Genomic DNA, 27,898 nt, shown 5'->3' with positions numbered 1-27,898 from the left:
TAAATTTCTCAATTTATTTTATTCACAAGTCCAACAGTAAAGATGTGTCAACATAATTCCTTATTTTTATACAAACCAAATTGTTCGATTCACATGTCATGTTAGGTTTCGTTTTATAAGTTCATACATTTCAACATTCGTAAATAAGAAAAATTTCAGTATTTAGCCGATTAAGACATTTGTATTATACATTGTATATTGACCCAATTAATACCTTAATTCCTTACACACTCTTAATGCATGTATGCATGTTTCAATTCTTAAGTAAATATTATTCAGTAAATCATGGAATTAACATATTTCGATAAGATCCGATTACGCAATATCCACGTCAAACCATCGTTCTAATCATGTAGTTGAGTATTCCACCATGTTTGAAGTATGTCAAATCCACCTCGGTATCAAATCGTACAATAACGTCAAAGCGTTTCCCATCATCTGTAGTTACGGTTATTGTTTGCCCAGGACGACAATCCGTGGGAATAATTATGTCATATAACTCAAGTCCCGTTAATCCCAGGGAGTCCGCAGTCTGTCCAGGTAAATATTGCAGTGGAATTATACCCATCCCGACAAGATTGGACCTGCGAAAGTTGAATATTTTTACTAAGAAAGTCTACGTATATTTTAGAAGTTCTTAATCCTTTTTAGTGGTTTACTACAGAAGTTTTCTTTATTTTTTGTAGAAGCTTTAAAAAAATTTTGAACGATTTTTCGTTTCGTGTCTTCAAGCAATAAGTTTTACGCGTCTGGTTGGCCAACGTACCTATGTATTCTCTCGTACGACTCTGCTATAACAGCTCGTATACCTTGGAGGAAAGGACCCTTGGCTGCCCAGTCCCTAGAGGAACCAGATCCGTACTCCTTACCAACTAACGCTATGAGCGGTACACCGTCATTGACGTATTTTTCAGCCGCATCAAAAATGTCCATCTGTGAAATAAAAAATAAGAGGTGTAATCAATTGCCGCTAGAGTAAAACTTCGATTATTCGAACTTGGGGTCAAAAAATTAATTGTTAGCGCGAAATATACATTGTTGCGCGTTTTTCATCTTCCATCGTTATCCTACTCATAGCGCCGCTTCTACCAATAAAATAAGCATTCGATGTTTAAAAGAGATTTAATATGTATTCAGATGTCTAATATAAACTGTTTGTCGATTAAAATTTATGTCATATGTATTGCCTTTCAGTTATTCGAACTTTCGATTATCCGAACTACGCTCGGACACAATTAATTCGGATAATCGAGGTTCTGCTCTATGTTATTAAATTGCATAATGAATTCATCATTGTACACCACTGTAACAATTAGAATAATAAATAAACGTTACAAATACTAGACCATCACTCACCTCTTCATTAGTCGGAATGTATATAGTGCGAGGTCCAGCTTTGCCAATAAATTTATTAACTAAACGAATATTCGCAAATGTTCCACGTGCCATGACAGCGTCGTTACCACGTCGCGAACCATAAGAATTGAATTCTTTAGGTTTTAATCTGAAATAAAAAAAGATGGTGAACATTCGTCATGTTTGTGTAAAGGATTGACGTCAGTAATTTTTGGTAAAACACGATTTTAGTGCCGATAGAAAGTAAAATGTACCCTCGCTTAGCAAGATATCTTGCTGCCGGTGAATTCCTTGCGATGCTTCCAGCTGGGCTGATGTGATCTGTTGTTACCGAATCCCCAAGATTAAGTAGTACGCGAGCTCTTCGAATGGGCCTTGCAGGCGGAAGTTCCTACAAATAACAGACCGCCAAGAAAAAAATTACTGAAGCACTGATTTATGAGAAAATTTTTATTAATTTAATAATAATCCTCACTTTTGTAAGTCCCTCGAAGTACGGTGGATGTTTTATGTACGTTGATTCCGCATCCCAGGGATACAGTTTGCCTTCGGGTGCTTGAAGACTGGACCAGCTTCCGCTGCCCTTTTCGATTTTGCTATAAACCTCCGTGAACATTGCTGGAATCACGTGTTTCTGTTCAATGGTTTGGATCTCTGCTCGCGTTGGCCATATGTCTCGCAAAAATATTTCTTTCCCATCCGCTCTGCGTCCTGTGTACAGAAAAATAGTTGTTGACTTTTTGGCCCGATAATATTAACGAAAAGGTAGAAAGAAAGATGCTTTCAAAGGAAAGACGAACAACGAAATAATTATCCTTCAACGTTTAATCATTAAACATGCTCTGAATCACTTCTGCTTATTTCATTATAAATTTCAAATATTCGATAGCTGTTTGATTTAATAATCAATACTCACCAAGAGGCTCTGTGTCAAAGTCGATAATAACTGTCCCCGCAATTGCATAAGCAATTACTAACAGAGGCGAGGCCAAATAATTTGCTCTAGTATTCGGATGAATCCTGCCTTCGAAATTTCGATTTCCAGATAGAACACCGCAACAGACAAGTTCGTTCTGAAAGGAAATAAAATTATCAACAAATAAAACTTCAACTTTACACTAAAATTGCAATATTTTTCAGTACGTAAAAATATACAAAGAGCGAATAATAAAAAATCCCCAATCAAACACTATTTCGTTTTCATGTTCGATAACGTAATTTTGTTCGACGCATGAATATTGATTGATTAAACGGAAGAACGTGTAAATGAAAATCATGAAAAAATTCGAGTAACTCAATTACCTTCTCAATAGCGTCTACCATGGAGTCCGGAAGTGGTCCGCTGTTTCCGATACACGTCATACATCCATAGCCGACTACATCAAACCCTAATTGCATCAGACTTGGAATCACGCCACTTTCTTTGAGATAATAAGTAACAACGCCAGAGCCGGGAGACAACGAGGTTTTTATGTACGGAGCTACGGTAAGGCCGGCTTCGACGGCTTTTTTGGCAAGAAGACCTGAAGAATGAAACGGACAAGATTGGATTAATCAGCCTATCGAGCTGATTTATTTATTTATATTATTTTCATCATGATTATAATACAGGCATATTACTTACCAGCGCCAAGCATAACGCTCGGATTACTCGTGTTTGTGCAGCTGGTGATGGCCGCGATTACGACCGACCCATGATTCAGTGTGTAATCTTTACCTTCGAATTGAAATTTACCCTCTGTCTTCAATTTCTCAGGCTTCAAACCGAAACCTTTGAACCCGATCTGAAAAGGACAAAACACAAACAAATTCAATGAACGGTTCAAGAAACCACGACTTTATCGTGTTGTACGTAATCTTTAGAATTTTCACGCAGTAAATCCTGACTGCATTATTTTAAATTTCTATTTTAAATTTCCATTTTAAAGAAAAATTATTTTTTTCTTTGAATTACCAGCCACTGTGGAAGTCATGAAAATCCATTACAGGAGCAATGAGTTCACAGGAAATGATGACAAAACATTATTTATGTGTTATAAATTGCTAATGTTTAAATTTAGCGATGGAAAGTTGCGAACTGATTATTTACATGGAAGAATTTCGACTCGACAGAGCTGCAGAAAAAGTGGTTGACCTCATGAAATGACTGGATCATTGCACTGAAAAGCAAAATTTGCTGAATCGTACAAGTTCGCGTGGTCAGCCTGATGTGCGTTGTGCGCAAACGTTGAAATAGACCATTCTTGAGCAAAGAGCCGAGGTGAACGTCCTGATGCAAAGCGCGAATTTAATGCAACAAATTCAGAATTCGATTCAACGTTATAGCATGTTCATATATTTAGAAATACTTCACACATGCATACCCTTACAGTAGAATATACATTGCGTCTTTTCTTCCTCCGATACAATGACTGAAAAATTTCAATCATCGTGAAGATAAGTCAATTTTCGGACGTACGCACGTTGTGATTATATATTTTTGAAACTGTTCGATTCAAGGAAAAAAAAATCATCACATCGCTATCCAGCTAGGTGATCAAAATATTTGTTAACAATGGTTCTCAAAGTTAAAAATCTTACTAATTGCTAATATAATTTTTAAGGTTTGAAAAAAGGTGTTTAACGACTATACCTCACAGCTCATAAAATTAAGAAAATACAATATAATAATCAAGAAAAGACACAAAAGAAAATGTGACAGAGGAGTATAATAGCCTGGATGCATAAGTACGTGGATATATCTATATTTCTATAATGCCAGCAGGATATGAGCTAATTATTAGTTTCGTAGAAACGATTGCTGTCGAGCGACTAATGACTGAAGGAGAGACGTGCGGCGACGTCCAGAAATCAGCTTGAAAAATTTTCGATGCGATTAGCATATTATGTATCTGCTAATCACTATGTACATATATATGTATATATATATATAGCGATATTACAAATATATTTATATATATATATATATATATATATATATATATATATATATATATATATATATATATAGGTATGCATGCATATTCCGCCGGAGAAGTGTATAACGTTATATTAAACGGAACTATTTTCGTCCATTCGAATTTTAGAACTAATGAAGTAATCGATATGATCTTCAAAGTCTTTAATCACCGTGCTAATTACACCAACTTCGCGCTTCAACAATTTGCATTTATATCTCGTTGCGAAAACCGAAATTCAGTTTACAAGCGTAAGACGAGTTGTAAAATTCCTCGCAAGTATGTATACAGGGTAATACCGTACTTCCCGGAAGGCGCATGGAATTTTCGAATGCCTTGCAATTTCTAAGGTCCTTTCTATACCTAGGGTCTAATCGTAAGTAGACGATCAGCAATCCTCGTCGCCCATACTGTACTCAATTGTCTCGAAATATCAGACGGTCTTACTTAAAGCCTTTATGGATGTACAGCACTCGTATACCTGTGTACAAAATTCGTCCTGTGGAAAATTCTAGGGTTTAAGAAGAAATAACAGTTACATTTGAGAACTGCCAAAAGATTTTTCGAAGACATTTGTCACACGTAAGCCCTGTATTGTCTTTAAATATTACGTAATAATTTTTAGAAAGTCCGCGTTTCGAAAATTTTATTTTTTTCAAAAAATATGTAATCATGCCATGAGTGAATCTGCATTTTCTTACAGTTTTTGAAAATTGCGTCAATCGATAGCAGATATACTGCAGAGTCCCTTAAATTTCAAAGTACTTATAGGCAGATACGACGAAAGAGAAAGAAATAACGAGAGAATGGCTGAACGGGCATATCCGTACAGTATGTGAGTATAACAATAGAAATTGCATAGGCAATGCAAAATAAGAAGGATGTCATATCAGCAATTTGCCAAGGCGCGTGTGAGAGCTCACGTATGATTCTCAGTTAATTATGCAGTTATTACTGCAGTTCTCGTTTGTCCGCGATCCCGAAGCATCGTGTCGGATTTTTACACTTAATAATCAACGACGAATTTTGTGAAGCGATAAATTTATCTTAAACATCGCGTATTTTCTCGTTTCTGCCGTTAGCCGCGTGTAGAATTTCAACAGTCTATGGTTATTTAAATTTTTGCAGGTAAGTGCTTTTGAAAATGAGGAAAGCGCACCATCAATTTACGACTCCCTTGCTCAAACTCCCAACTTACAGTTACGATGTAGGTATATAGCAGTACGGCTGCACTTTCTAGGAAAATATTTTTCAATGCCCCGGGCAAGAAGTTATATATTACCGAAAAACGTTTGACGCGGCGTGTAAATTGGATTTTCAACGCATTTAAAATCGCAGTATGAATACCCAGAAGCGGACAGTTCGCACAATTTTTCAAACATCCTCGAAATTTTCATTGCAAATTATTTGAAGGTACAAATTTATTGCAAAACCGAAAATCACCGATTGCGATACGCTCGAATTCCACCGTTTAACCACCTGCAGGCTTTCGACTTTCGACCTTGGTTTTCCCGGGTACGTAGAACAACACATTGTTCCTACAAGAATATTTACAATAAAGACGAGCGCATTTTACAAGTTTCACATTCCGGGGTTGCAAACCCGACAGCTGTTCCGGACAATCGGAAATTTACCAGGCCCGCAGTACAGTTTTCCGTAAATTTTTGTTCGGGGAATTTTCGAGACCCTCGTTTTTAGAAATCATGTTAGAAATATTAATTATACGATACAGACAAAGCGTTGATTTTACAACCGGATTGTCGCGACAGTCCGGCCCGAAATATTTACGTTAAATTTTATAGCTATTCCAAACAAACAGCAAGCATTGAGTCTGGGATTGCTGGTACAAATTATTCTACCTTTACGATTCGGGTAATATACTTCGATGTTTGCAAATCCAGTGACTAATGTTATTTTCGAAATTATTTCAAAGCAAGGACGATTCACCAAGGGCAATTATTTCATGAAATGTTTGTCCCTTTGCATGACTCAAATTTTCTGTTATATTCATTATTGGAAAATTTTTGTTCAAATCTTACGTTCGACGTGTGTGATTAATCGTGGCGGGAAGTCGGTTAGAACTTGAGATAAAAACAACAGAAGCGGATACGTAAGATATAAATTGGTTTAAAACCGGCATCAAACTTATCGCTTTTCTACCAAGATCTTGAAGCGACGAGCCATACTAACCGCCTGCTGGGGGAGGGTACACGTCGAACGGTTCAAATATACATTTCCGGACGAAGAAAAAAAGTTCTTGCCGATTTCCAACTGCAGCTGTAATACCAAATTTACTGAACACGCAGAGGCAACGGTATTAAGGGGGTGGCTTATCGTTGGTAGATTTCGATGTTGACGTGGATATCTTCAAACATTAAAGTTCACATATCTCAATATTGGAATGTTGTTATTCGGAATTGCGTAGAGAATAAGGCCGTTGAGACATTTTTTGCATTTGAGATACGTCAACGTCGAAATCGACCAGGTCACCCACTTAACAGGTTTTCACCACCGCAGCGCAACGAAACACGCATATTAAGGCGATGTGTGGTAAGAACAATTGAAAAATTACAAAATTCAAATGCCCGAGGCGACACAATTCCTGACGGCGATCGCATAATGAGTCCGTCCATTACCAGTTACTTTTAGTAAATCGAACGCGCTTTTGTATTATGAGTATAATATAACGAGTTCAAGATGTACGAAATGGAAACGTGAAGCTATAACGTGTCGTTCAGCGCATAGGAAATATGTAAGCGATAGTTTTTTCGTTTCTTGTTCTTCTGAAAAAAGGAAATTTCTGATAGGACCGAGATAAAAGTTTCAAGCGTACACGGCATGACATTGTATTTAAGAATTGGATTTTATCTTGTTTTTCAATTATTTACAAACTATATTATCTCGCTACTCCAACGTCTTCTTTCCTCAATCGGCAGAATATATGTAGTGATACCGATAACATACAAGGCATACTTGCACGAAGCAGCGATAATCGCAGCTGAAGACGAACCGCGGATGAGTTAATGTTTAAACTCTTCGTCGGACGAAACAATCGCCGCTGTGTATACGTTTTTATTTTGTATAACGTTTTATGGTCATTGGTTGTAGGTATAACGTATGTACATACATCCATCGATTTCTATTCAATCATTTTTTAACAAACATTAACAGCGTCGTATTGCGAGCTCTTACTGTCGCTCGATTATATCAGATGAATGATGCACGTACTGACAAATCACCGCGAGGTTTTCTTCTAAACTAACAATAAATATATTGGCCTGTTTTTCTAATGCAGAAAACAAGCATGTATGCTTCGTTAATTATTACACATAATGCGTGCGACGATTAAAATACTTTTACGCTACTCAATACGAATTGAATTTACACTATTTTAATTAATTAATAGGGAAATGTGAGTAATCGTAATTGATTCGTGTTACGAGTATGAAAAAATTGAGGTGATTCGAGAATTGAAATAATTTAATCCCGATATAACTTTCACGCGACTTTTACATAAAAATTTATTTTTCGTGTACAAAATTAAAGCAGAGTACAGACAAATCATTTCTCGTACACTTTGCGAAGCCCGCTTAAGGGAAGGAGAAAATATGGCAAAGAGACTCGTGGTTGGCCGCAGCGTATACCTGGGTATACCTGGGCCAATGGTGTTGCCGATTTTTCAATATTTCTCGGAAAAGTTGCGACCGAGGGTGGTGACCGACGGTCAGTTTGGTGGTGGGGAGAGGGTGTACGTGTATAAATAAGGCCCGCCGGCCAAGCAAGGCTATTAGTTGCAAGTTCCTTGTTGCACTGTGAACTTCTAATCTCCTCGGCGTAAAATTCAACTCAGCCTTTGGTTTGCTGGCGCAGTGTTTCGGTTGCTTTAGGCATAAGGATTGGGCTGTGAATCTTCAATATTGAAATAGCCACGAATTTTTCCATTATTCAAACACACGTCGTCCTGCTACTCGAGGTAAGAAGACTACGATTTGACGAATATTTGCAAATTTTTCAACATCTCTAAAGAGTTACTTTAGAATAATTCATTTTGAATATTTCCTCGATTTTCATTTCGGCCGATTTTAAACTTCGGCTAATATCGAGTACAGTAAAAATTTTGTCATTGTTTTAATTCGTACGATTACGCACAGCTTGAACGGCTGATGTCGGATGAATTCTCATCCGGTAGTGGATATAGTTGAAACCTCACCGGGTAGGATTCATCCTATGGCAGTCCATAATCAACAATATTTATTCATAAGTCGAAGAATCAGGATTAATGGTAAAGAATATTGCGCGGTTCAATTATTATGAATAATTTAAATAATCGTATCTCGCTGCTGGAGGCGCAGTATCGATCTAGTGACACGGATTGTTGAGCTCGTGACTAGATCAAAATACTCGTCTTCATCGACTAGAGAACGCATCGTCATCGGAATCTAATGAGGCAGCACTTAGGGAATCAACGGCAGAACGCAAGAAATGATCGTCCCGTATATTTTTCTTTGGTGATCTAACTGTATGGTGAATGAAAGGATCATAAAGCTAGATCAGCAAGGCAAAACGTATGTGACATAACACCGAGAGATTGCAACGAACGAGCGAGAAACTGAAAAACACGTACGCGGAGTGATCAGGCTGAAGCACAATTCGCCGTCTGTAAGTAATTCGATCTTATACGGAAAATGACAAAGTGACTAACAATGCTTAATCACGGAAATGCACGATAATTTCATTACCATAGGATATTGTGGTTCGAAGGGACTCTTGCGGTGATTTGTGTTGATAAAATTATCATATCACAGCAGTAGTTACCTGCGCATCCTCTGTCCAACAATCATCATCTCTACTTGTATGATAACAATAACAGGGAACTTTTGTTTCTGTATTAATCGCCCATTTATAAAATTTTCCACACCCGCTTTCTTTTTCTAGCTTTCAATTCAGTTAACAAAGTACGATATGGGACGAACATAACTCCGTTTGACGATATTTTTGATTCGTCACTGGGTTATGTTTGTCCCACGTAAGTGCTGCTTCATCATCGACGGCGCCTGAATTTCAGATACTCGAAATCTGCGACATATCTACTCGTTGTTCCCGTTTACCGAGTTCTACTGGTCACAAAATGTTTACATCATTTTTCCGAAGATTTGTACTTTGCTTTGTCGTTATTTGCTTGAGTTATCAACATGGCAAAAATTTATGCGTCACTCATTCCAGTTACACGCAATCCCTTAATCGCTATCTTACCTTAGCAGATAGACAGCTCAGAAAATCGTCTTTCATGTCGGAAACGGAAACGCGATCGTGCGGCCTTTTCGGTCCGCTTACGCTCGAGACGACTGTGGCTAAATCGAGAGTCACTACTTCCGAAAAGACTGGATCCTGGCTGGGATCGTTGTAATTTCTCAGCATCTTCACCGTCCTTAGATATTCTTCTATGTAAGTAACGTGTTTCTCCGAACGACCTGTAGGGTGCGGGGTATATTGAAAAATTAATCGTTAAATAACAATAGGGTTCTAACGGAACCAACACAACGATGAATTGAAAAATGTAGCTCACTTGTCTGTCTGAGATATGATAAACTTTGTTGATCGACGGCGAAAAATCCAACCGTGGCTCCATACTCTGGACACATGTTCGATATCGTAGCTCTGTCGGCAATGCTTAATTCCGCTACCCCGGGACCAAAGAATTCAACGAATTTCCCGACGACTCCAAGTTGACGTAAGTTCTAGTAGCCATAAATAGTCAGCAAAGTAAATATGGTTTTGACCGTAAATCACGTAACTTTAAAATTTGAGGATTAGAGTCAGAGAGAAATTCCGGTTACTGAGATTAGATAATGCTAAGAAGGAGAGCGCAGGCAAAATTTTACGTTCTAAAATTACCTTGGTAATTGTAAGTACAAGGTCTGTAGATGTGACATATTGATTCAAGATCCCTTCGAGTTTATAGCCAACAACTTTTGGGAGGAGCATGGATATTGCTTGGCCAAGCATAACAGCCTCTGCTTCAATGCCGCCAACACCCCAACCCAGAACTCCAAGGCCGTTGATCATTGTTGTGTGAGAATCTGTTCCAACAACGCTGTCTGGGTAGAGAACACCGTCGTTGTTGAAAACAACTCTTGCCAAGTATTCAAGATTCACTTGATGTACAATTCCACTTCCAGGTGGAACTATCAGCATGTTCTTAAAAGCTTTCGCACCCCACTGGATTTTGGAAATTAAAAACTATTGTTAACAGTGCCAGATGATGTGGAGACTTTGAATTATTGACTACTTATAGGTACTGATATTTAGATAATATTCAAAATCTGCAATTATCATTTATTTATTTTTTTTTAATTGAATGAACCTGAAATTCATGGGTCTGTACAACTTACTTTTAAGAACATGAATCTCTCTTTGTTTCTCTCAAACTCGAGTTCTTCATTCTTCTTCAAAGAGTCATCACTGGAAATGAAAAATTTGTATATTCAAATTTGGATGCATAACTACAATTTTAATTAACACTAAATAAAAATTTTATTTTGGATACGTGAAAAAATAAATTAATCAATTCGTAACGAATACCAATTATATTAATTATTCACAAATAAATAAAAAATTCTTTTGTTGATAAGCATACTGCATTTAAAAATTTTTGTATTACATTGAATAGAAAAATGCTGGTTCGTCTATAATTTTTAATGATAATTTTTTGTCATCAAGCCATCATTAACTTCTCAACTTTGTTTAATCCCAAAATCGTTAATTTTACAGTAACATTTACCCTCTGGTGAAATCAACTTGTACGGAATGGTCAATAACAAGATCTGACGGACAGATTGGATTTATTTTATCAGGATCACCTCCAAGGCTTTTCACCGCATCTCTCATTGCAGCAAAATCGACCACTGCCGGTACTCCAGTAAAATCCTGAAAAATTTTTAATTAAAAACCCTTGAAAATTGCAAATATTATTTCCTATTTTAAACACTGGTCAATATTAAGGCTGTCAGACTAAAGCTAGTTACCCATATTTAATTTCGTATGGTATCTTCTGTACCTCACTCCACTTAAAACTTAATCTTGTACAAACAAGTTTTGGTAATAGATTTCTGAACAGATAACATTCCTGAATCTGATATTGAGTACTTTTGTACTGTGCATATTATCGAGCTACAACTAAGGTGTAAAACTACAATAATTCACATACCCAGAAGAAAATGTATTAACTTATAAAATCAATTTCCTTGAATGAGAAATTAGATTTCAATAAAATTCCATTTTTATATAATAAATGTGATTTGTGCGACTGAACGCAAATTTCAATCAGATAAATATATTTAGCCTATGAAAATAGAGTATTTATAACTAGTTAAGCGATTAAAGATTGTGAGAACGAATTTTTAGCAATTGATGTAGCTATCATGGGAAATTACTCGAAAGATTTTACATGGTTCAAGAATTGAGCGGCAACTATGAAGCTGAAACAATATGACCTTTGGCCTGTGATAAAGCATTCACATTTTTTATCAGTAAACTTAGCCACGTTTTTCTGATTTATTACATAATGATGCAATGATATTTTTCTCGTAGATAAGTGTTGAGGATGTATATTTGTAGACGTGTTACTTAACCAGTAATAATATACACAATAATACAAAGTATCAGAGAGTTTTAATTCATTTCTTGAATAATCTTTTATACCCAAAAACTGACACAACTATTTTAGAGTCTTTGAATTCATATTTGTGCAGTTAATGATTAAAGAAAAATGTACTTCATTACCTGTAGAATAACCCTGGCTGGTTTGAAGGCGACCTCGACCCCCTCTGGAACTTTTTGGTTTGTCTCCCATTTCAGAATTTTTTCTACATCTGTCTTTTTTACTTGAAATTCATCACAGTTCCTAACTGCACTTTCCAGTAGAACCCTTATGGAAAAGGGTAACTTATCTGTTGATAACATTGAATGAAAATTATTACAAAAATTGTGATATTGCATGTTAAAACGAAGTTTTATATTAAATATGATAACAAACAAAGGCCGTACCATATTTATCACCAAAGCTGGCGACATCATAATATTGGCAATCTATTCCTCCGATCTCAATCGTCTTCAATAAACGTTTGTACGGATTTTCCCCTAGAATCATAAATAGATGAGTATAATGTTGACATACTTGTGGATTATGTAACAATTAAGTATTCATGACGCAGACTCGGTGTCCAGTTGTATTTGAATGTTGCGAAGGTACGATTCTTAAATACAATCTTATTCAACGATTCAGGCTTGACTTTTGGTCGAATGCAATTGACGATACATCTTGAATATTCGATGTAGTGAATTCACAAACCTTCAAGTATCTTACAAAAAAAAGTAATTTCAGAAAGTATTGAATTGAAGATTAAGAAGAGAAAATTACAGATTCAGTTGGAAAATAGAGATAATGTGATTCATTCCATATGTAGAAAGTAAGTTATTTACTAACGACAACACCATAGCTTGATGACGACTTAGGTATGTGACGTTTCTGCGATCTTAAAAGCTCAACAGGTCGACGCTTCGCAAGTAAATGGAAATCTTTTGATAACTGGGTGAAAAATTGTATACACCTCAGCATAATACAGGAAAGAATTTCATTAACATTTTATTGACACATGTGACGCGGAAAAAGAATTTTCTGCAATATGTCGATGATGTGGCAATCGACAAACGACTAACATACCAGCCATGCAGCTCAAAGTTATTAACAAATGAAAGAGGCTAATTTATTTCGTTTAACTGTAATAACGATTAACATGAGTGAAGATAAAGTACACCGAAATACGATAAACTATCCATTGTTGCAATGGAAGAAAATAGGAGTGGAGAGAAATATTTTTTCGTGATCACCATCAGCGTTATCCATGAATATTAATTTTTATGCTCGTTGTTTCGTAAGAGATAAAAATGTTTCAACGTGAGCGAATATTTTCCCAAGGTTACTAGGCGTGTAGCAAATATTATCCACCCGTGCCGTCACCTGTCAGCATATTTCTATGAAAATTAGGCCAACTGCAAAGCGGTAAACAAATTATCGTACTGCAACTCACCAGCCATGACTGGCAATCGAAAAGTCACGTTCACCAGGACTGCAGAGCGCAACACGACGGCAACCTGACGGCTGGATGTTGCGCTGGGACCGCCTAGCGTCGAACTGTCGACGTCGCGACGCTATCGTGAATCTCGATGTGTGTCATATCTACCCACCATTCGCGCGCACACCGCGAAGATAAATTACTACCGATGGAGGGATGATGACATTCCTAATTTTGAATATTCGAAAGCGTAGATTTCGATTTAAATGAGAATAAGGGTGAATCGTTATTGAAAATTTATTTATTTCTTGCCTCTGTGGTTTCTCACATTCGAATATTTGTCAGCCGCAATGCTTTTAGTCGTTGACTTGAGATTAGAATGAGAAATTTGCATAAAGTAGGAGAATTTCAAACGATGGTATAAGTAATTAAACATGGCCCCCGTTGACGTGTGTAAGATATTATTTTTGTTTCACGATCGTCTTTAATATCTACACATGTATCATTTATTCAGCGCTATTTCATACCGAATAATATTATATCAAGAATAGTTTACTCAGAGTTTTACCTCTGGCGAAAGCTTATAAATTGATTGTTAAAACTGGACGTTCTCGACGCACGTGTTCAGTGTGCATGTAGTAAATACATTTGTCTGCGGATCAGTCTTAACTATTGGCTATTACAAAGCACATACAACATCTAATGTGTGTAATTGATTACAAAACCAGTATATTTTACGACGCAATACAGGATATGCCTTTTTGCATTTTATTGGTAAAGTTTATTTTATTTACAGTAACATGGTACTTTATTTTCGTTATAAATAATGGCAAGGTATAAATGTATAAAAAATATTTTCGCGAATAATAAAATTATCGAAAAGCAGATATTTTCTTCACTGTATTTTTTTTTTTTTTTTTTTTTTTTTTTTTATAACTATTTCGCATAATTGCACTGTTTATTAACAATATTTCGGTTTTACACTAAATAATATTTCTCGGAGTGCTATCTATCTCGTTCATCTTATCCGAAATTTATAAATTACGATATTGTTCAAAATAATCATTTACTTGTTCATTATTTTTCATTTACTTTCATTACTCTGTTCACTTGTTTCTAGATGAGATGTAATCCTAGAGTTTTCCAAAACTTGTTTGTATCGTTCCACCAAATCACTTATCGATCTTCTCTTACGTTGCTTGGAACTTTCGGAGGTCGATGTACAATTGCTAGTTACCTCTACCTCATTGTCCTTCAACATTGGTTTTATAACTCTGTTTGACGACACTGGCGAACCCATATTGTTTTCTACTTTTTTTTCCGCAATGCCTCCTAGTTTTTCTTCTTGTACTAACTCCACTACTTGAGGTTTATTTTGCTTAAATGGCGAAAGATTATTTGGATTTGTCATAACTGAGACTGCGCTGATAATATCTTTGCTTAAATTAAATATACTCTTGGCTGTAAAGTCGAGACTGATTTCTGACAAACTGTTAGTTGCACTAATGGTATTCATTAGAGCAGTTGAATTAGCTTTCGGACTAGACGGAATAGACAGTATGCTGGAGTTGGCTGGAATTAATAAAAGTGGTTATAATTGGGTACAAGTCACTTCTCTTTAAGGTTGAAGACTCAAGCGTTTCAACTTACTATCATCAATTGCAAAAATTTTATACCAACCTTTACCGACATTCATTTTGTGATGTCCAGAAAATAATCTAGAATATTTGTCAGATTTTTTTGTCATCATTGAATTGATTCGAGTCACCGACTTGAATCTTCGGTTTTGCGGGGTCGATCGTTCGCTTACTATCGACGATAAAGTATTGTCAAGATTAATTCTCGATACTAAAAAATTAGCTGTTGACTTAGAAGACTGGGGTGTGACAGCTTCTTTACGTTGATGACGAGAAAACAAAGCTTTATGAGCTCCTGAAAAGTATAGACAATACAATTGTAGGTATAGTTGCAGACAATTTGTTGGTTTCAAATAATGATGACCTCATTAATTACCTTCTACAGGTGTTAACGCCAATCTATTTAGAACATCCACTTTTTCCGAATCTGCATTTGTATCGATACAGATTGTAGGAGAAGGCATAAAAAGAACACTGTCCAGTGCTCCGAATCTATGACTGTCTGGTACATATTTCATATTCCTGGTTCTCAAAGTGTTCTGAACTTCTGCTAGGAGATTTGCGATTTGATCAAGTAAGACTAGAAACAAGCTGCACATAGATTTTGCATCTTCGGTGCTTGCTTCTACTTGTAATTGACATTGGGATAGGTCTTGCAGCTTGTGAATTTGCAGCTGCAACCTCAACTGGTTCAACATCACTAGCACTATTCTGAACAAGTTTTGCAACACTAAGTTCTCCTCTGTATACATACGAGAGAAGAGAACCTGCGAATGGAAGAATTTAACATAAAAATCATATGTGTTCATTCGATTCTGACCGACTTTTGTACTTCCATCAGGTCCGAAGTAAGTTTTAGTTGCTTTTGATTATACAAAAATAATACACAATGACGTGCGTTACTGAAAATCTAGGCATGTACTTAAAGCACTATTACGTTTCAACTTTTAATTAAATCCTTCAGTGCACTCATTAATACTTGATAATTCTGACCTGTGATTCTGGTGGTAGCATTGAATGCAAATCATTGTTTGCATCTATTTTTGGAAGCCTCGATACATCAAGAATGCTGTTATCATTAAGTATGCTTGTTGTTAGTTCAGCGACTTCTGTACTCAGATCCTCAACAGTTTTTAAAATCCCTGTCATTTCTTGTAAGTCACTGATTTGTTTCGCTTGAGTTTCTTTCCACACTAAAAATAAGTAACATTCGTTAGAATAATGAATGTATAAAAAATTGACGTAGCAAGAGGTACATGCCGGAGAGTATAAAGTACATTTCCTTGTAAGTATGCCACAAGTATGCCACCTTCGTTTAGTTATAAAGAGCAAAAATGCAGAAACCACATAAAAAGAAAGGAAATAAATGACAACAGTTGAGTTTCACAAATTTAGGAAGGGTCTTACTTTTCATAATTTCAATATCCTGAATATCTGTCAACCTTTTTTTCACAGCTGGGGCTACTATTGCATTTGCAGCAAGTTCAGATATTGCTTGTCTTTTTTCGAATGTCTCATTCTGAAAGTCGTTTATATCATTGACCTGATCCCTGAAAATTTGTTGATTACATGTCAAGATCCAATACTAACAATTATGCAGACTATGATAAACTTGTACCATCATTCACTAAAAACAACTTGTTTGAATCTAATTATTGAAACTGGGATAGAATGCAAACAGATTTACTCGACAAAGCTTCTAGCCCTTCGCTCAGTCTTAGAAAATCGGCTGTTCATCTCCTCAATGTTTTTATGTATATCTGAAGTGGTATTGATTAACAGCTTCTTAGTTACTTCGTCTGTAATCCCGGATTGTGGTGCCATGAGTACATTGCTATCCGCTGCAAATACAAGAGTTACACATTAAAATTTTTTTACCAACATTTACTTGGGTTTATCATCTAGCCGTTGGTTCCCTTTAAAGGGTGCAAATTGTGAGCATAGCTTTTTACATGCCAAGCTACTCAATATAACGTAAGTAAATATTGTAACTGTTAGAATGGTTGGGAAAAATGAGGCTCCAATAATTCTATTGGTATATTTATTATATAGAAATACGTTAGGAGTTAATATTTGAATATTCGGGACAACACCAGACATTCGACGCGCTTTGCCTGTGATCTTGTTTTCGACTCTATTCAACTCTGTGTACAGAAAAACAACACTCTTGCTTCTCACGCACTCACTCGGTATTATAATACATACGTGTAGGTCAGATTCGGTTTCCTCAATGTCAGTATACAATACAGAGTGTAGATATGTGTGTGTACAATATAAATGTATAGTACATACATCAACAGTAACGGCAACTGAATTCAACGGAGTAAATGGGATAGGAATCAAATTTAACATAACAAGGCCAAGTAAGTAAATTAAAAGAATTGAAATCAAAATTTAACTTACATTCACGTTTGATATATACATAAAGGACAACCTGTGAGAGCTTCCACATGACGTTGATAAACTTTGTACCTCCAGCGTGCAACAAATACGTGCCCAATATTGAGGGAAGGCCAGCCTCGGGATGCTCGGTTGCAACGATGCCTATAAAATCTTTAACATCGCTTCTGTACTTGCTCTCACTCTTCTTACAAACTATTGGCCACTCCACCAATTTTCTAAACCGTTCCGAATCATATATCGTAAGGAGATAGTGAGATACGTGAATGAAGCCTGTAGTGTTCGGCTTGTCAAACATTCCCTGGAAAATAAAATTAACTAGATAGAAGTAACAGGTTAGTAAATTTTCGCTAAATCAGCAGTTCATAGTAAGAACAATGTATCAGCTGAATTTTTTTGATAGTATCGAGACGGTAGACGGACAACAAACTAGAGAGGTTATATTCACAAAAACTAAAGGCTACATCACTTGGCAACAAATCAATTTCCATACCTCTCGAAAATGCCGTCTAAAAGCTTCGTTCGGGGACACAAGTTGCGTAAGAAGAGAGACATTTTTGTGGAAAGATACGCTGACTGCCATCGGTACTCCCTGTTGCCTAATATAAGTAATTATTGTATTTACACTTTACGTCAGAAACGCTATAAATCACAACTTAGCAACGAATTCATTCTAGTGTTCATTTCATTATGTTAATTAGGTGCAGAATTATTAATTAAATCGATTAAGTCTAGTGATATTATCTGTATAATTAGTATCGGACGTGAGCCGCTTAAGATGCGTCATATGCGATCAAGCGCCGGGACTGACCATCTTTCTCTTTTTCAAAACGCTACGCTCGGCAAATCGAGAACGGCTATTGGTCCGCATTGCTAGCAACCGTTGACGGCAAGTCGGTGACGAATAACTTTCAATTCTGCGGGGCGTCGTGAGGTGTAGGTGAGGGGCGCGGGTGGGGGGGCAGGGAGGGAGGGAGGGATTTGACATCAAACCGCGTGTATTCTTATTCACGTAAGAAATTTCGAATATTAGTGTGATTTAAAAGACTCGCTGATATGCGATGAAAACAAGAAAGAAGAAAATAAGGGTGAATAAATTTGGTTCAAGGAAAAATTGAGCGGTCGAAATTACACCAGGGGCTCAAGAAACTCGCGTTGCGACCCTGCCAAGCTCTTGTTGCTATGGTACAGCTGGCGCATTGGTCCTCGACTGCGATGACATACGTATACACGTATACATTGGTATACGGAGGTGTGTGTCTCAGACGACAGTAGCATGAAAATGGTGGTGTAAAATGACTGGACGACGGGCAGTGTTGACGAACTCTGAGCCCTTGCCAGGAAATGGGGGTGCTGATCCATTTCGCGAACTTTTCGAAGCGTGTAAAACCGGGGACTTGGTAAGGGTGAAACAAATCGTAACCCCGCAAACGGTTAACGCGCGTGATACCGCCGGACGAAAATCTACCCCCCTGCACTTCGCAGCTGGTGAGCGAATTTATATTTACATTTATCCTCTCGCGTTACCTTATAGCTGAACAATTCAATATCGGGACACCCTTTTACTCCTACGGAGTAAGGATAGTTCGTTATCTCGAACCAATTATTCTGTAAGCTGTGCTACATGTGTTATTTCCCCTTTTTAAAGTTATCATCAATTTTTTTGGTTAGGGTTTGCGCAACGAAAAACAAAAATTACGTGTGTATGTGTATCTATGTGCGTATATCTTACCCGTGTTTTGCCATCTCCTGTCATTATACAGGTTTTCCTGGTTTTGAGTGAGCTGAATGCAAACGGCAAATTAACATTGAGAAACGTATCTTTAGCCATTACCTACTCATTTTAATTTCGAAACGAAATCCTCCATGTACTTCAAAACAGTTAAATAGCACGAATTGAATGACCCTGTTACTCGGCCATTTCTCCATTTATAATGATCCCTTCATTTTTATACCTTGCAATCATAGTCTGTGTTTAGTTTTATTATATAAAAAAAAATGCTTAAAGGTGAAAAATTTTTAAAGTATTGTCAAATTGTGTAGTTGTTAAAACTAAACTATATAGCAATACTTATATTAGATCATAGGTCTCGTTAAAATGAGCTGTGAAATAACATTTTATTATTATCGTATCCAAGAGAAAGTGAAAGTATAATGTAGAAATTTTTAGAGCACCAAATTATTACTTGTTGTTATTCTGCTGCGCATATTTAATGTTCTTAATATGTAACAACCTGGAAAATATTAGTTTGCAACCTGCTTTGTGTGGATAGAAAGGTCGTGCTCCTGCTTACAAGGCAGAACCGAGTTCTAACTGTACTTATACTTGGTTGGCCACCTTCTTTCAATAGGTAAATAATGACATCTTCTTTGTCGTTATTTCACCTGAGGTTTTGCATTCAGACTGGAAACCTGAGTAAACTAGAAAGCCTGGATAAAAATTATCCCATACAAACTGTACAAACTGTAAAAATAAAGTTAAGGAAAGGGGAAGAAGCGAGCTTTCCAAAAATAAACTGTGTCTCAAGAAAGTGAGGAGAAAAAAAGGAGAAAAAAATTAATGTCTGCCTATTTACCGGATATGTGCGCATAACTTATAATCTGTTTGCTCGTTCTTTAAGAATCATTCAATAAAAATGGTGTATTAGTTTATCATCTTAACAAGCTAATTTTCAAATTACAATTAACTGTAACGTTCCTGCCAATAGGATATGGTAGGAGAGACGTGGTGGAATTTTTACTTTCGGCTGGAGCCTCTATACAAGCCCGCGACGACGGAGGCCTCCATCCTCTCCACAACGCGTGTTCATTTGGTCATTTTGACGTTGTGCGATTGCTTTTGGAAGCAGGAGCTAATCCTAATACCAGAGATAACTGGAATTACACGCCATTGCACGAGGCTGCTATCAAGGTAGAATTGTACATGAGAAATGTCAGTTGGCAAGTTTTTTTTATCATCATTTAATGTTCTTATTATGAAACACTCGGTCTGTCATATTACAGGGTAAAATAGATGTCTGTATTGCTCTCCTCCAACATGGAGCTGACGCCAATATTCGAAACACCGAAGGAAAAATAGCACTTGAATTAGCTGACCCAGCAACAAAGCCGGTTCTTACGGGAGAATATAGGAAAGATGAACTGCTAGAAGCAGCTAGATCAGGCAATGAGGAGAGATTATTGCAATTACTGAATCCGTTGAATGTTAATTGCCACGCTAGTGACGGAAGACGATCCACTCCACTGCACTTAGCTGCCGGTTACAACAGATCGCGGGTTGTACAAATATTGTTACAAAACGGAGCAGATGTCCATGCCAAGGACAAAGGGTATGCAGGATTTGGGTAACAATTCGGTTTGGGAAATTTTAGACTGTTAATTATGGATGTAACAATAACTGATGGACATTCTCTACAGGGGGTTGGTGCCACTGCATAACGCTTGTTCCTATGGTCACTTTGAAGTGACGGAAGCCCTTCTGAAACACGGAGCTGCTGTTAACGCAAGTGATCTCTGGGCCTTCACCCCGCTTCACGAAGCTGCTAGTAAATCTAGAGCTGAAGTGTGCTCGCTGCTGCTGAGCGAAGGCGCAGATCCGACTCAGCTCAATTGCCACAGTAAAAGTGCCATTGACGTGGCACCTACGCTGGAATTACAAGAAAGACTGGCATGTGAGTATAAGTCTTATAAAACTCTCGTTTGTATGGGTGAAAATGGTAGATCCATAAAACATCATTTCTTGCTCTCTCCAGCCGAGTACTGAAAACAGGCTTATTATTTTCAGCAAACCATTAATAGAACTCTAGAACAGAACAAAAGTCGCTCAATCTCCTCTTATATTTCAGATGAGTTCAAAGGACACTGTCTTCTAGATGCCTGCAGACAGGCAGATGCAACGAAATTGAAAAAGTATCTGTCTCAGGATGTTGTTAATTTTAAGCATCCCTACACTGGCGATACTCCTCTGCATAGCGCAGTGGCATCACCCTATCCGAAACGGAAACAAGTTATAGAAACTTTGATAAGAAAAAACGCAGCTCTGAATGAAAAAAATAAAGACTTTCTTACACCTCTTCATATAGCTACTGATCATTCCCACTACGACGCAATGGATGTCTTACTACGACACAATGCCAAAGTTAACGCCTTAGATGGACTAGGACAGACGGCTTTGCACAGGTAATTTTGTACTGTTATTCAAATTACTCCTGCCATTTTGAGTTACTTAGTAGGCCTTCGAAGATGATCAAATTTCGAAAAATGCTTACGGAAATAATGTTGAATAAGATATGTATGATAATCTTTTGCATACATATCTATGAAAAATTGTAATTTTATGTTTATCCTGTTGAATCGATATTTGGTGCACTGCAAAGGCCTAGTAATTAATGCAATATAAAATAAGAATATTAATAAATGTATTTAGGTGCGCCAGAGAGGACAACGTTCAGGCATGTAGGATACTTCTTTCCTATAACGTTGATCCTTCGATAGTCTCGTTGCAAGGATATACGGCAAGTCAAGTTGCTACGGAGAATGTCATGAAAATATTACAAGGTTAGTGTGATTAAACATCTGAGGATATTGCGCAAGAGGAAATTAGGCAACTGCAAAAAAAAACTTGCTTCTAACTCGAATCGGAAAAAACGTATAACGGATAATAAATTCGAAGGAAATTGAGTATTGAAATAGTATCTGCTAATTAAAAAATGATGCAACGTTCATCCTTTCTCAATTTATTCAATCAATTTTACTTGAGATGAAATTTATCTGGTAGATCCGCCCAGTGGAACGGAGGACATCGAAGCACAGCTTCTTGAAGCAAGCAAGGCTGGGGATTTGACCGCAGTGGAAAGAATTCTTCAAGCTAGCCCACATGCAGTCAACTGCCGAGATTTAGATGGGAGACATTCTACACCTCTGCATTTCGCTGCAGGGTACAACAGGGTCCCTGTTGTGGAATATCTCTTAGCACACGCTGCTGATGTTCACGCTAAGGATAAAGGGTAAGTATTAAATAGCACAAGATATGTTCCATACAATTCTTCAGAATTTGGATGATGGTCTTGAATTCTGTTCCGGAATTTATTGAACTAAGCCATTTTTTAACGTAATATCTCCAGTGGTTTGGTTCCTCTGCACAATGCCTGTTCTTATGGACATTACGAAGTGACGGAATTACTCGTGAAACATGGGGCTTCTGTAAACGTGGCGGATCTCTGGAAATTTACCCCCCTACACGAAGCAGCAGCTAAAGGTAAATGCGAGATAGTACGTCTGCTGCTCAGACATGGTGCAGATGCAACAAAAAAGAACAGAGATGGAGCTACGCCCCTGGATTTAGTGAGAGAAGGCGATCAAGATGTTGCTGATTTATTACGAGGAAACAGCGCGCTTTTAGAAGCTGCCAAGAAAGGAAACTTGGCCAGGGTACAAAGGCTTGTTACTCAAGATAATATCAATTGCAGAGACGCTCAGGGCAGAAACAGCACGCCTTTACACCTAGCCGGTAATAATAATTACGACTCGAATCGTAACTTCTATCGTAGATGAACCTTAAATTGTAACCAGCTATTACATTTCTCTTCCAGCTGGTTACAATAACTTGGAAGTGGCTGAATTCCTCTTGGAACGCGGAGCAGATGTCAATGCACAGGATAAGGGTGGTCTCATACCGCTGCATAATGCCTCGAGTTACGGTCACTTGGACATAGCTGCCCTATTGATAAAATATAACACAGTAGTGAACGCCACAGACAAATGGGGCTTCACTCCGTTACACGAGGCTGCACAGAAAGGTAGAACGCAACTTTGCGCTCTACTATTAGCACACGGCGCCGATCCTTTCTTAAAGAATCAAGAAGGACAGAGTCCTGTCGATTTAGCGAGTGCCGACGATGTCAAGTGCTTATTGCAAGATGCAATGGCTTCGCAACAGGTCGTACCTTTGGTACCCCCCAGTCGACCTCCTAGTATAATTGCTGGTAAGAATTATTCGGAGCGTCTCATGGAAATTTTTTTCCGCCTTCAACGTTTCCGTATTTCATGAATGTTATTCTCAGTTCCAGTCACTCCTCCACCGTCGCTCACTCAGGAAACTGTGATAATGCCATCCGGTGCGGCAATGACACTCTGCGTACCGTTGGCGCGACCGACTTCTTGCCTAAGTCCGATGCCATCGATTGAGTCGTGCTCAGAGAGAGAAGTTAAAGAAATTTGCGAGGATCGTAACAGCAACGGGATCACGTCTGTTTCTGGATTCCTGCAAAGTCTGAGTCTCGAACATCTGCTCGAATTGTTTGAAAGAGAACAAATCACACTGGATATATTGGCAGAAATGGGACACGAAGACTTGAAGCAAGTAGGCGTCTCGGCTTATGGCTACAGGCACAAACTAATCAAGGGAATGGATAAACTGCTGACTTCTAGTGCCGGCGGCTCCATTTGGCAGCCATCCATAAACCCTGGAACCTTACTGGTGGACTTACTAACTGAGGACAAAGAGTTTTTGGCTGTTGAAGAGGAAATGCAGAGTACCATACGCGAACACAGGGACAACGGTCATTCGGGAGGTGTATTTTCTCGATACAACATCGTCAGAGTGAGTCAATTGCAATCTCGGATCTGAAGAAATTTTCTCAATAGAATATTCTTCCTCTAATACACTTCCCTCCTTTCAGATACAAAAAGTCCAAAACCGTAAACTCTGGGAGCGTTACGCTCACCGTAGACAAGAAGTTGCTGAGGAAGTTGGGGCAGCGCCCGCTTCCCCCAGTGCTACTCCCAGAGCTACGCCTAGTCCTGCTGCGCCTCAAGCAAATGAAAGAATGTTGTTTCATGGGAGTCCTTTCATCAACGCAATCGTTCAAAAAGGGTTTGACGAACGGCACGCTTACATCGGCGGGATGTTTGGCGCAGGGATTTACTTTGCCGAACACAGTAGTAAAAGTAATCAATATGTTTATGGGATTTGTGGCGGTACTGGATGCCCTGCACATAAGGATAGGAGTTGCTACATATGCCACAGGTGGGTAGCTTTTGGATTCTCTGTTGACTCGCCAACGTGAATTCTATTTTTCCCGTCTAAATACCATTTTTACCAATAAATTCTCACGTGCTTGCAATTTTTTCTCCATTACAGACATCTTCTTCTATGCCGAGTTACGTTGGGTAAATCGTTCCTACAATTTTCAGCCATGAAAATGGCCCACGCTCCCCCTGGGCATCACAGCGTGGTAGGAAGACCCTCGCAAGGTGGTCTTGTCTTCCCGGAATATGTAGTATATAGAGGTGAACAGGCTTATCCCGAGTACCTGATAACTTATCAGATTGTCAGGCCTCAACAGGAGGCGGGTGGCGGGGAAGGTAGTGAGGAACGGTGATCAGAAGAGGTGAGCCCTGCAGCCAGACTTTGTCGCCTCTGTTGCTGTCAGAGGCCTAGAACATGCGGTGTGTTGTCTTAGGTTGTGTCCGAACTTTTATTTTATCGACATTACATTTTTTTCATTATAGTTTATATTATACCCTATATTATAAGGATTGATTGATTAATTGATGGGAAAGAATCTGGTGTCAATGAATTAACAGCGAAGCTTAATCATTTTACATTCTTGTTTGTAATGGGTTTAGAATTTATTGGTTCTCAGTACAGGTTAGATCAGTAATTTTCACAAGAAGAGAAAGGGAAGTGAGAAAAAAAATAGACATGCAACAGTATTACGAACGTTTCGTTTTTTCATTCGTTTTTCTATACAAACCTGTGGTTTTTGCTCTTTCTGTTAACGTAGTATTTATTTGTATTATTATTATTGTTTAGTATTGATTGGTCTTGATCGATCGGTGGATTGAATATTCTCACTTCAAAGGAGACTTGACTAATTTTTATTATTACATTATTTTAGAACAATTTTTTACGACAGAATGTATGCATTTAAAGTTATTGAATCAATTTTTACTTTATTTTTGTAGAAATTTATTTGGATTATCAATCATTTTATAGGTCGTCATCCATGGCTGCGTAAATAGGTATATTATTCGTTCATACATATATGTGCATGAAATAAAATTTAGGCATGATCTATTCGGGGACACACACCTTACCGAATGCGTGTGTAAATGTGAAGAGAAGTAAATGAATTTTATACATTTTTCAGGGATAGACGCTATTCTTGGAGTAATGAAAAATGTAGCCACAAATTAAACTGATCTCAATAGATCTTTGAATTTTAGTTAGATCCGGTATAAATCAATTGATTCGTATAGTCTATATACCTTGAGTTATACTGTCACAAAGACATTAAAATAATTGAAATAAATGAAGTATAGTGATTGTACGTTTTGAGACGCTTAAATATGACGATTAATTCACCCAAGATAAATCTAAGTTTATTCGTGGTAAAGCGGTATCATGGTAACAATGAAATCTTTTTTTTTTTCTAACGAAAATATGATGGAATTTGAAAAAAAAAAAAACAAAAAACGAATATTCAAAACATGAGTAACGTAATTACATTTGTTGAATTTAAATGACCGGGATAGCCTGAAGTTTAGATAACTCTTACAAGCATGTAATTTCGTCGTTATTATATTCCATCGTTACTTTCACATAATACCGTACATCTTTATAAATAACCTGAATTATGAAAAGTGAGGTTTGCCAGGAGATATAATCTTTGTATCAAGCTATAGTCATCGGTACTTAAAATTCAATTCATTCAAACTGCCAGACATGACGAACACGATTTGTCCATTTTCACAGAATTCGTGTCATTCATTTATATTTTTTTTTTTTCAAGACAGATACGAATCTTCATCATTACTGAATTAAGTTTTTGAGACAATTAACTCAGGGCTGTGAATATTATTTTTATTTCGGGTAAAATACAAACATCGAATATGATACGGTGCGACATAAGAAAAGGTGGGTGAAAAATTTGAAGATTCGATAGACTGAAAGAAAAAATTAATATCTACCCATGCTGGGTATTAATTTTTAACGCAACGAGATAATGAACGATTAATTATTACACAGTTGTTATTACTATAAATTAGCGTTCATTCTGAATTGAACATTGACCTTTCGACAAAGTAGGTAATTGTATTTCGCTACTGCATCGCGTCGGAACGATGGACCTTCACTGTAAGAATTAAGTTTTATTTTCATCAACCAAGTAAATTTCCACTGCAGAAACTGCGATTCTTGATTTGTTCCAGAACTTTACCAATAAGCCAATTGACTTTGGAAGGGAAAAACAACTTCCGAAGTCCGACGCGGAGCATGTCTCGTAGTATTTTTCAAAAATTATCTCGTCTGTGAAAGAAATATTTGTCTTGCATTTTATGTATTCGGAATTGAATGATAATAATATTTGCGACGACTTCTATTCGTTTCTCAAGCTGTCTCAATGAAAATAAAAATAAAAGAAGAGAGCTTGTCTAACTACTCGCATTGCCTCTAAAAATATTGAAATTTTAATTATTTTGTACAGGAAAAAAAAAAAAAAACAGAAAATAATAGTCCGTTCGATCAGACGAATACTCGATTTCAACGCGTGTGCCGGATATTCCGTTGAAAAAAAAATTACTTTTAGTTTTAATCATCCTCTTTGGAATTATATATTAATTTAATTTTATTATGAGGTGTGGGGTCAACCGAACTTTTCACGATTAGCTCTCTTCCCAATTTGCATTCAAGATAAGACGCGACCGCAAAGGTCATCAAAGCGCCTCATTTCTTGGCAGTCTGAAATATTACGTTACTCGGACTCAATTTATTACACGATAATCGTTATGCTTACGTTCGGTATAAATTTTCAATTCTTCTTGAATGGATATATTTTTCTTCCTTCCTCTATTGATACCTAGGACCGAATTCATTGTGGCACAAAATTTGCTGTCGTACCATTTGAAGATTAATTAATCAGTGTTAATTTCTCTTTGCAAAACTCTCTTATAAACGTTATTTAAAATTAATCGCATTTTACTTCGGCTGTTGTATGATAATTTTTTTGCCACCTTTCGACTGACAGAACAAAGTTTCCTGGCAAATCTGACAAGTTTAACTGTGCAATCCGGTTTGCTCAATAGGAACGATCGTATATTTACTTGCTACGAAACATGAAAGAAAATATTCCTAGGCTGGTCGGTTGTAATTGGAAAAAAAAAAAAAAAATTGACAAAAAATGTATGCACAGACCAGGATAGGGAGTATTTTTTGAGCGTCAATTCCAATTCCACTATATTAGCTAAATATACAAAGGTGACGGTGGTTTTTATTTATGGGTATTTAGCTTGATTAAATATCTAATAAATAATTTTACGTGGGTGGAATAAGTGAGTGAGTAAATGGATTTAAAAAAAAAAAACTTATAGTATGTAATAATATAGGTGCAGCACGATTATTTTTAATAATTAAATATAGGCTATAAATCAGGACGAATATTTGGCTTGTATACATTTTTTCCCCGACATGTGG

At 37.2% G+C, this 27,898-nt stretch overlaps 3 protein-coding genes across 7 annotated transcripts; 1 reads left to right on the top strand and 2 right to left on the bottom strand.

The window, feature by feature from the left end:
* LOC124184512 (cytoplasmic aconitate hydratase-like) lies at nt 1-13,554 on the bottom strand. 3 transcript variants are annotated; one of them, XM_046574289.1, is made up of 16 exons: nt 13,403-13,554; nt 12,360-12,452; nt 12,096-12,262; nt 11,095-11,240; nt 10,706-10,775; nt 10,209-10,532; nt 9,880-10,051; nt 9,567-9,784; nt 2,981-3,140; nt 2,659-2,879; nt 2,273-2,429; nt 1,832-2,067; nt 1,611-1,747; nt 1,357-1,504; nt 767-933; nt 1-584 (listed from the first exon to the last, which is right to left on the bottom strand). In XM_046574289.1, exons 1-16 carry the CDS (start codon nt 13,407-13,409, stop codon nt 332-334), a joined length of 2,676 nt encoding a protein of 891 aa, XP_046430245.1. In that variant the 5' UTR covers nt 13,410-13,554; the 3' UTR covers nt 1-331. The 3 variants fall into 3 exon arrangements, with proteins under 3 accessions (XP_046430245.1, XP_046430243.1, XP_046430244.1); XM_046574287.1 differs by lacking the exon at nt 13,403-13,554 and adding an exon at nt 13,333-13,357; XM_046574288.1 differs by lacking the exon at nt 13,403-13,554 and having other exon boundaries at nt 12,360-12,462.
* Nucleotides 13,555-14,145: 591 nt separating this feature from the next.
* LOC124184513 lies at nt 14,146-18,256 on the bottom strand. Of its 2 annotated transcripts, XM_046574291.1 has the most exons (8): nt 17,918-18,256; nt 17,428-17,725; nt 16,712-16,865; nt 16,432-16,574; nt 16,018-16,217; nt 15,401-15,791; nt 15,068-15,319; nt 14,146-14,959 (listed from the first exon to the last, which is right to left on the bottom strand). In XM_046574291.1, exons 1-8 carry the CDS (start codon nt 18,005-18,007, stop codon nt 14,472-14,474), a joined length of 2,016 nt encoding a protein of 671 aa, XP_046430247.1. In that variant the 5' UTR covers nt 18,008-18,256; the 3' UTR covers nt 14,146-14,471. The 2 variants fall into 2 exon arrangements, with proteins under 2 accessions (XP_046430247.1, XP_046430248.1); XM_046574292.1 differs by lacking the exons at nt 17,428-17,725; nt 17,918-18,256 and adding an exon at nt 17,118-17,139.
* A 163-nt stretch (nt 18,257-18,419) lies between these two features.
* On the top strand, nt 18,420-27,898 carry LOC124184599 (poly [ADP-ribose] polymerase tankyrase). 2 transcript variants are annotated; one of them, XM_046574488.1, is made up of 12 exons: nt 18,420-18,912; nt 20,133-20,335; nt 20,428-20,768; nt 20,842-21,095; nt 21,270-21,603; nt 21,860-21,981; nt 22,202-22,430; nt 22,548-22,933; nt 23,016-23,408; nt 23,487-24,025; nt 24,105-24,451; nt 24,566-27,898. In XM_046574488.1, the coding sequence occupies exons 1-12, from the start codon at nt 18,720-18,722 to the stop codon at nt 24,804-24,806; spliced, it is 3,582 nt and encodes a 1,193-aa protein (XP_046430444.1). In that variant the 5' UTR covers nt 18,420-18,719; the 3' UTR covers nt 24,807-27,898. The 2 variants fall into 2 exon arrangements, with proteins under 2 accessions (XP_046430444.1, XP_046430443.1); XM_046574487.1 differs by having other exon boundaries at nt 21,851-21,981.

Source organism: Neodiprion fabricii, chromosome 6 (genome assembly GCF_021155785.1).
Source record: "Neodiprion fabricii isolate iyNeoFabr1 chromosome 6, iyNeoFabr1.1, whole genome shotgun sequence".
Classification (NCBI taxonomy): Eukaryota; Metazoa; Arthropoda; class Insecta; order Hymenoptera; family Diprionidae; genus Neodiprion; species Neodiprion fabricii.
The sequence above is the reverse complement of the archived record's forward strand: the minus strand, read 5'-3'. Positions and strand labels throughout refer to the sequence as shown.

Coding starts and splice junctions, on each gene's coding strand:
- LOC124184512 (XM_046574287.1), bottom strand. Junction 10,533..10,705: donor AGAGATTCATGTTCTTAAAA/GTAAGTTGTACA, acceptor TCCAAAATCCAG/TGGGGTGCGAAAGCTTTTAA. Junction 2,880..2,980: donor GAGCGTTATGCTTGGCGCTG/GTAAGTAATATG, acceptor TTCATTCTTCAG/GTCTTCTTGCCAAAAAAGCC.
- LOC124184599 (XM_046574487.1), top strand. CDS start 18,720: ATGACTGGACGACGGGCAGTGTTGACGAACTCTGAGCCCTTGCCAGGA. Junction 18,913..20,132: donor CCCCCTGCACTTCGCAGCTG/GTGAGCGAATTT, acceptor TCCTGCCAATAG/GATATGGTAGGAGAGACGTG. Junction 24,026..24,104: donor CTCGATACAACATCGTCAGA/GTGAGTCAATTG, acceptor CCCTCCTTTCAG/ATACAAAAAGTCCAAAACCG.
- LOC124184513 (XM_046574291.1), bottom strand. CDS start 18,007: ATGGCAGTCAGCGTATCTTTCCACAAAAATGTCTCTCTTCTTACGCAA. Junction 17,726..17,917: donor TTAGACGGCATTTTCGAGAG/GTATGGAAATTG, acceptor TTTATTTTCCAG/GGAATGTTTGACAAGCCGAA. Junction 15,792..16,017: donor TGCTACCACCAGAATCACAG/GTCAGAATTATC, acceptor TTCCATTCGCAG/GTTCTCTTCTCTCGTATGTA.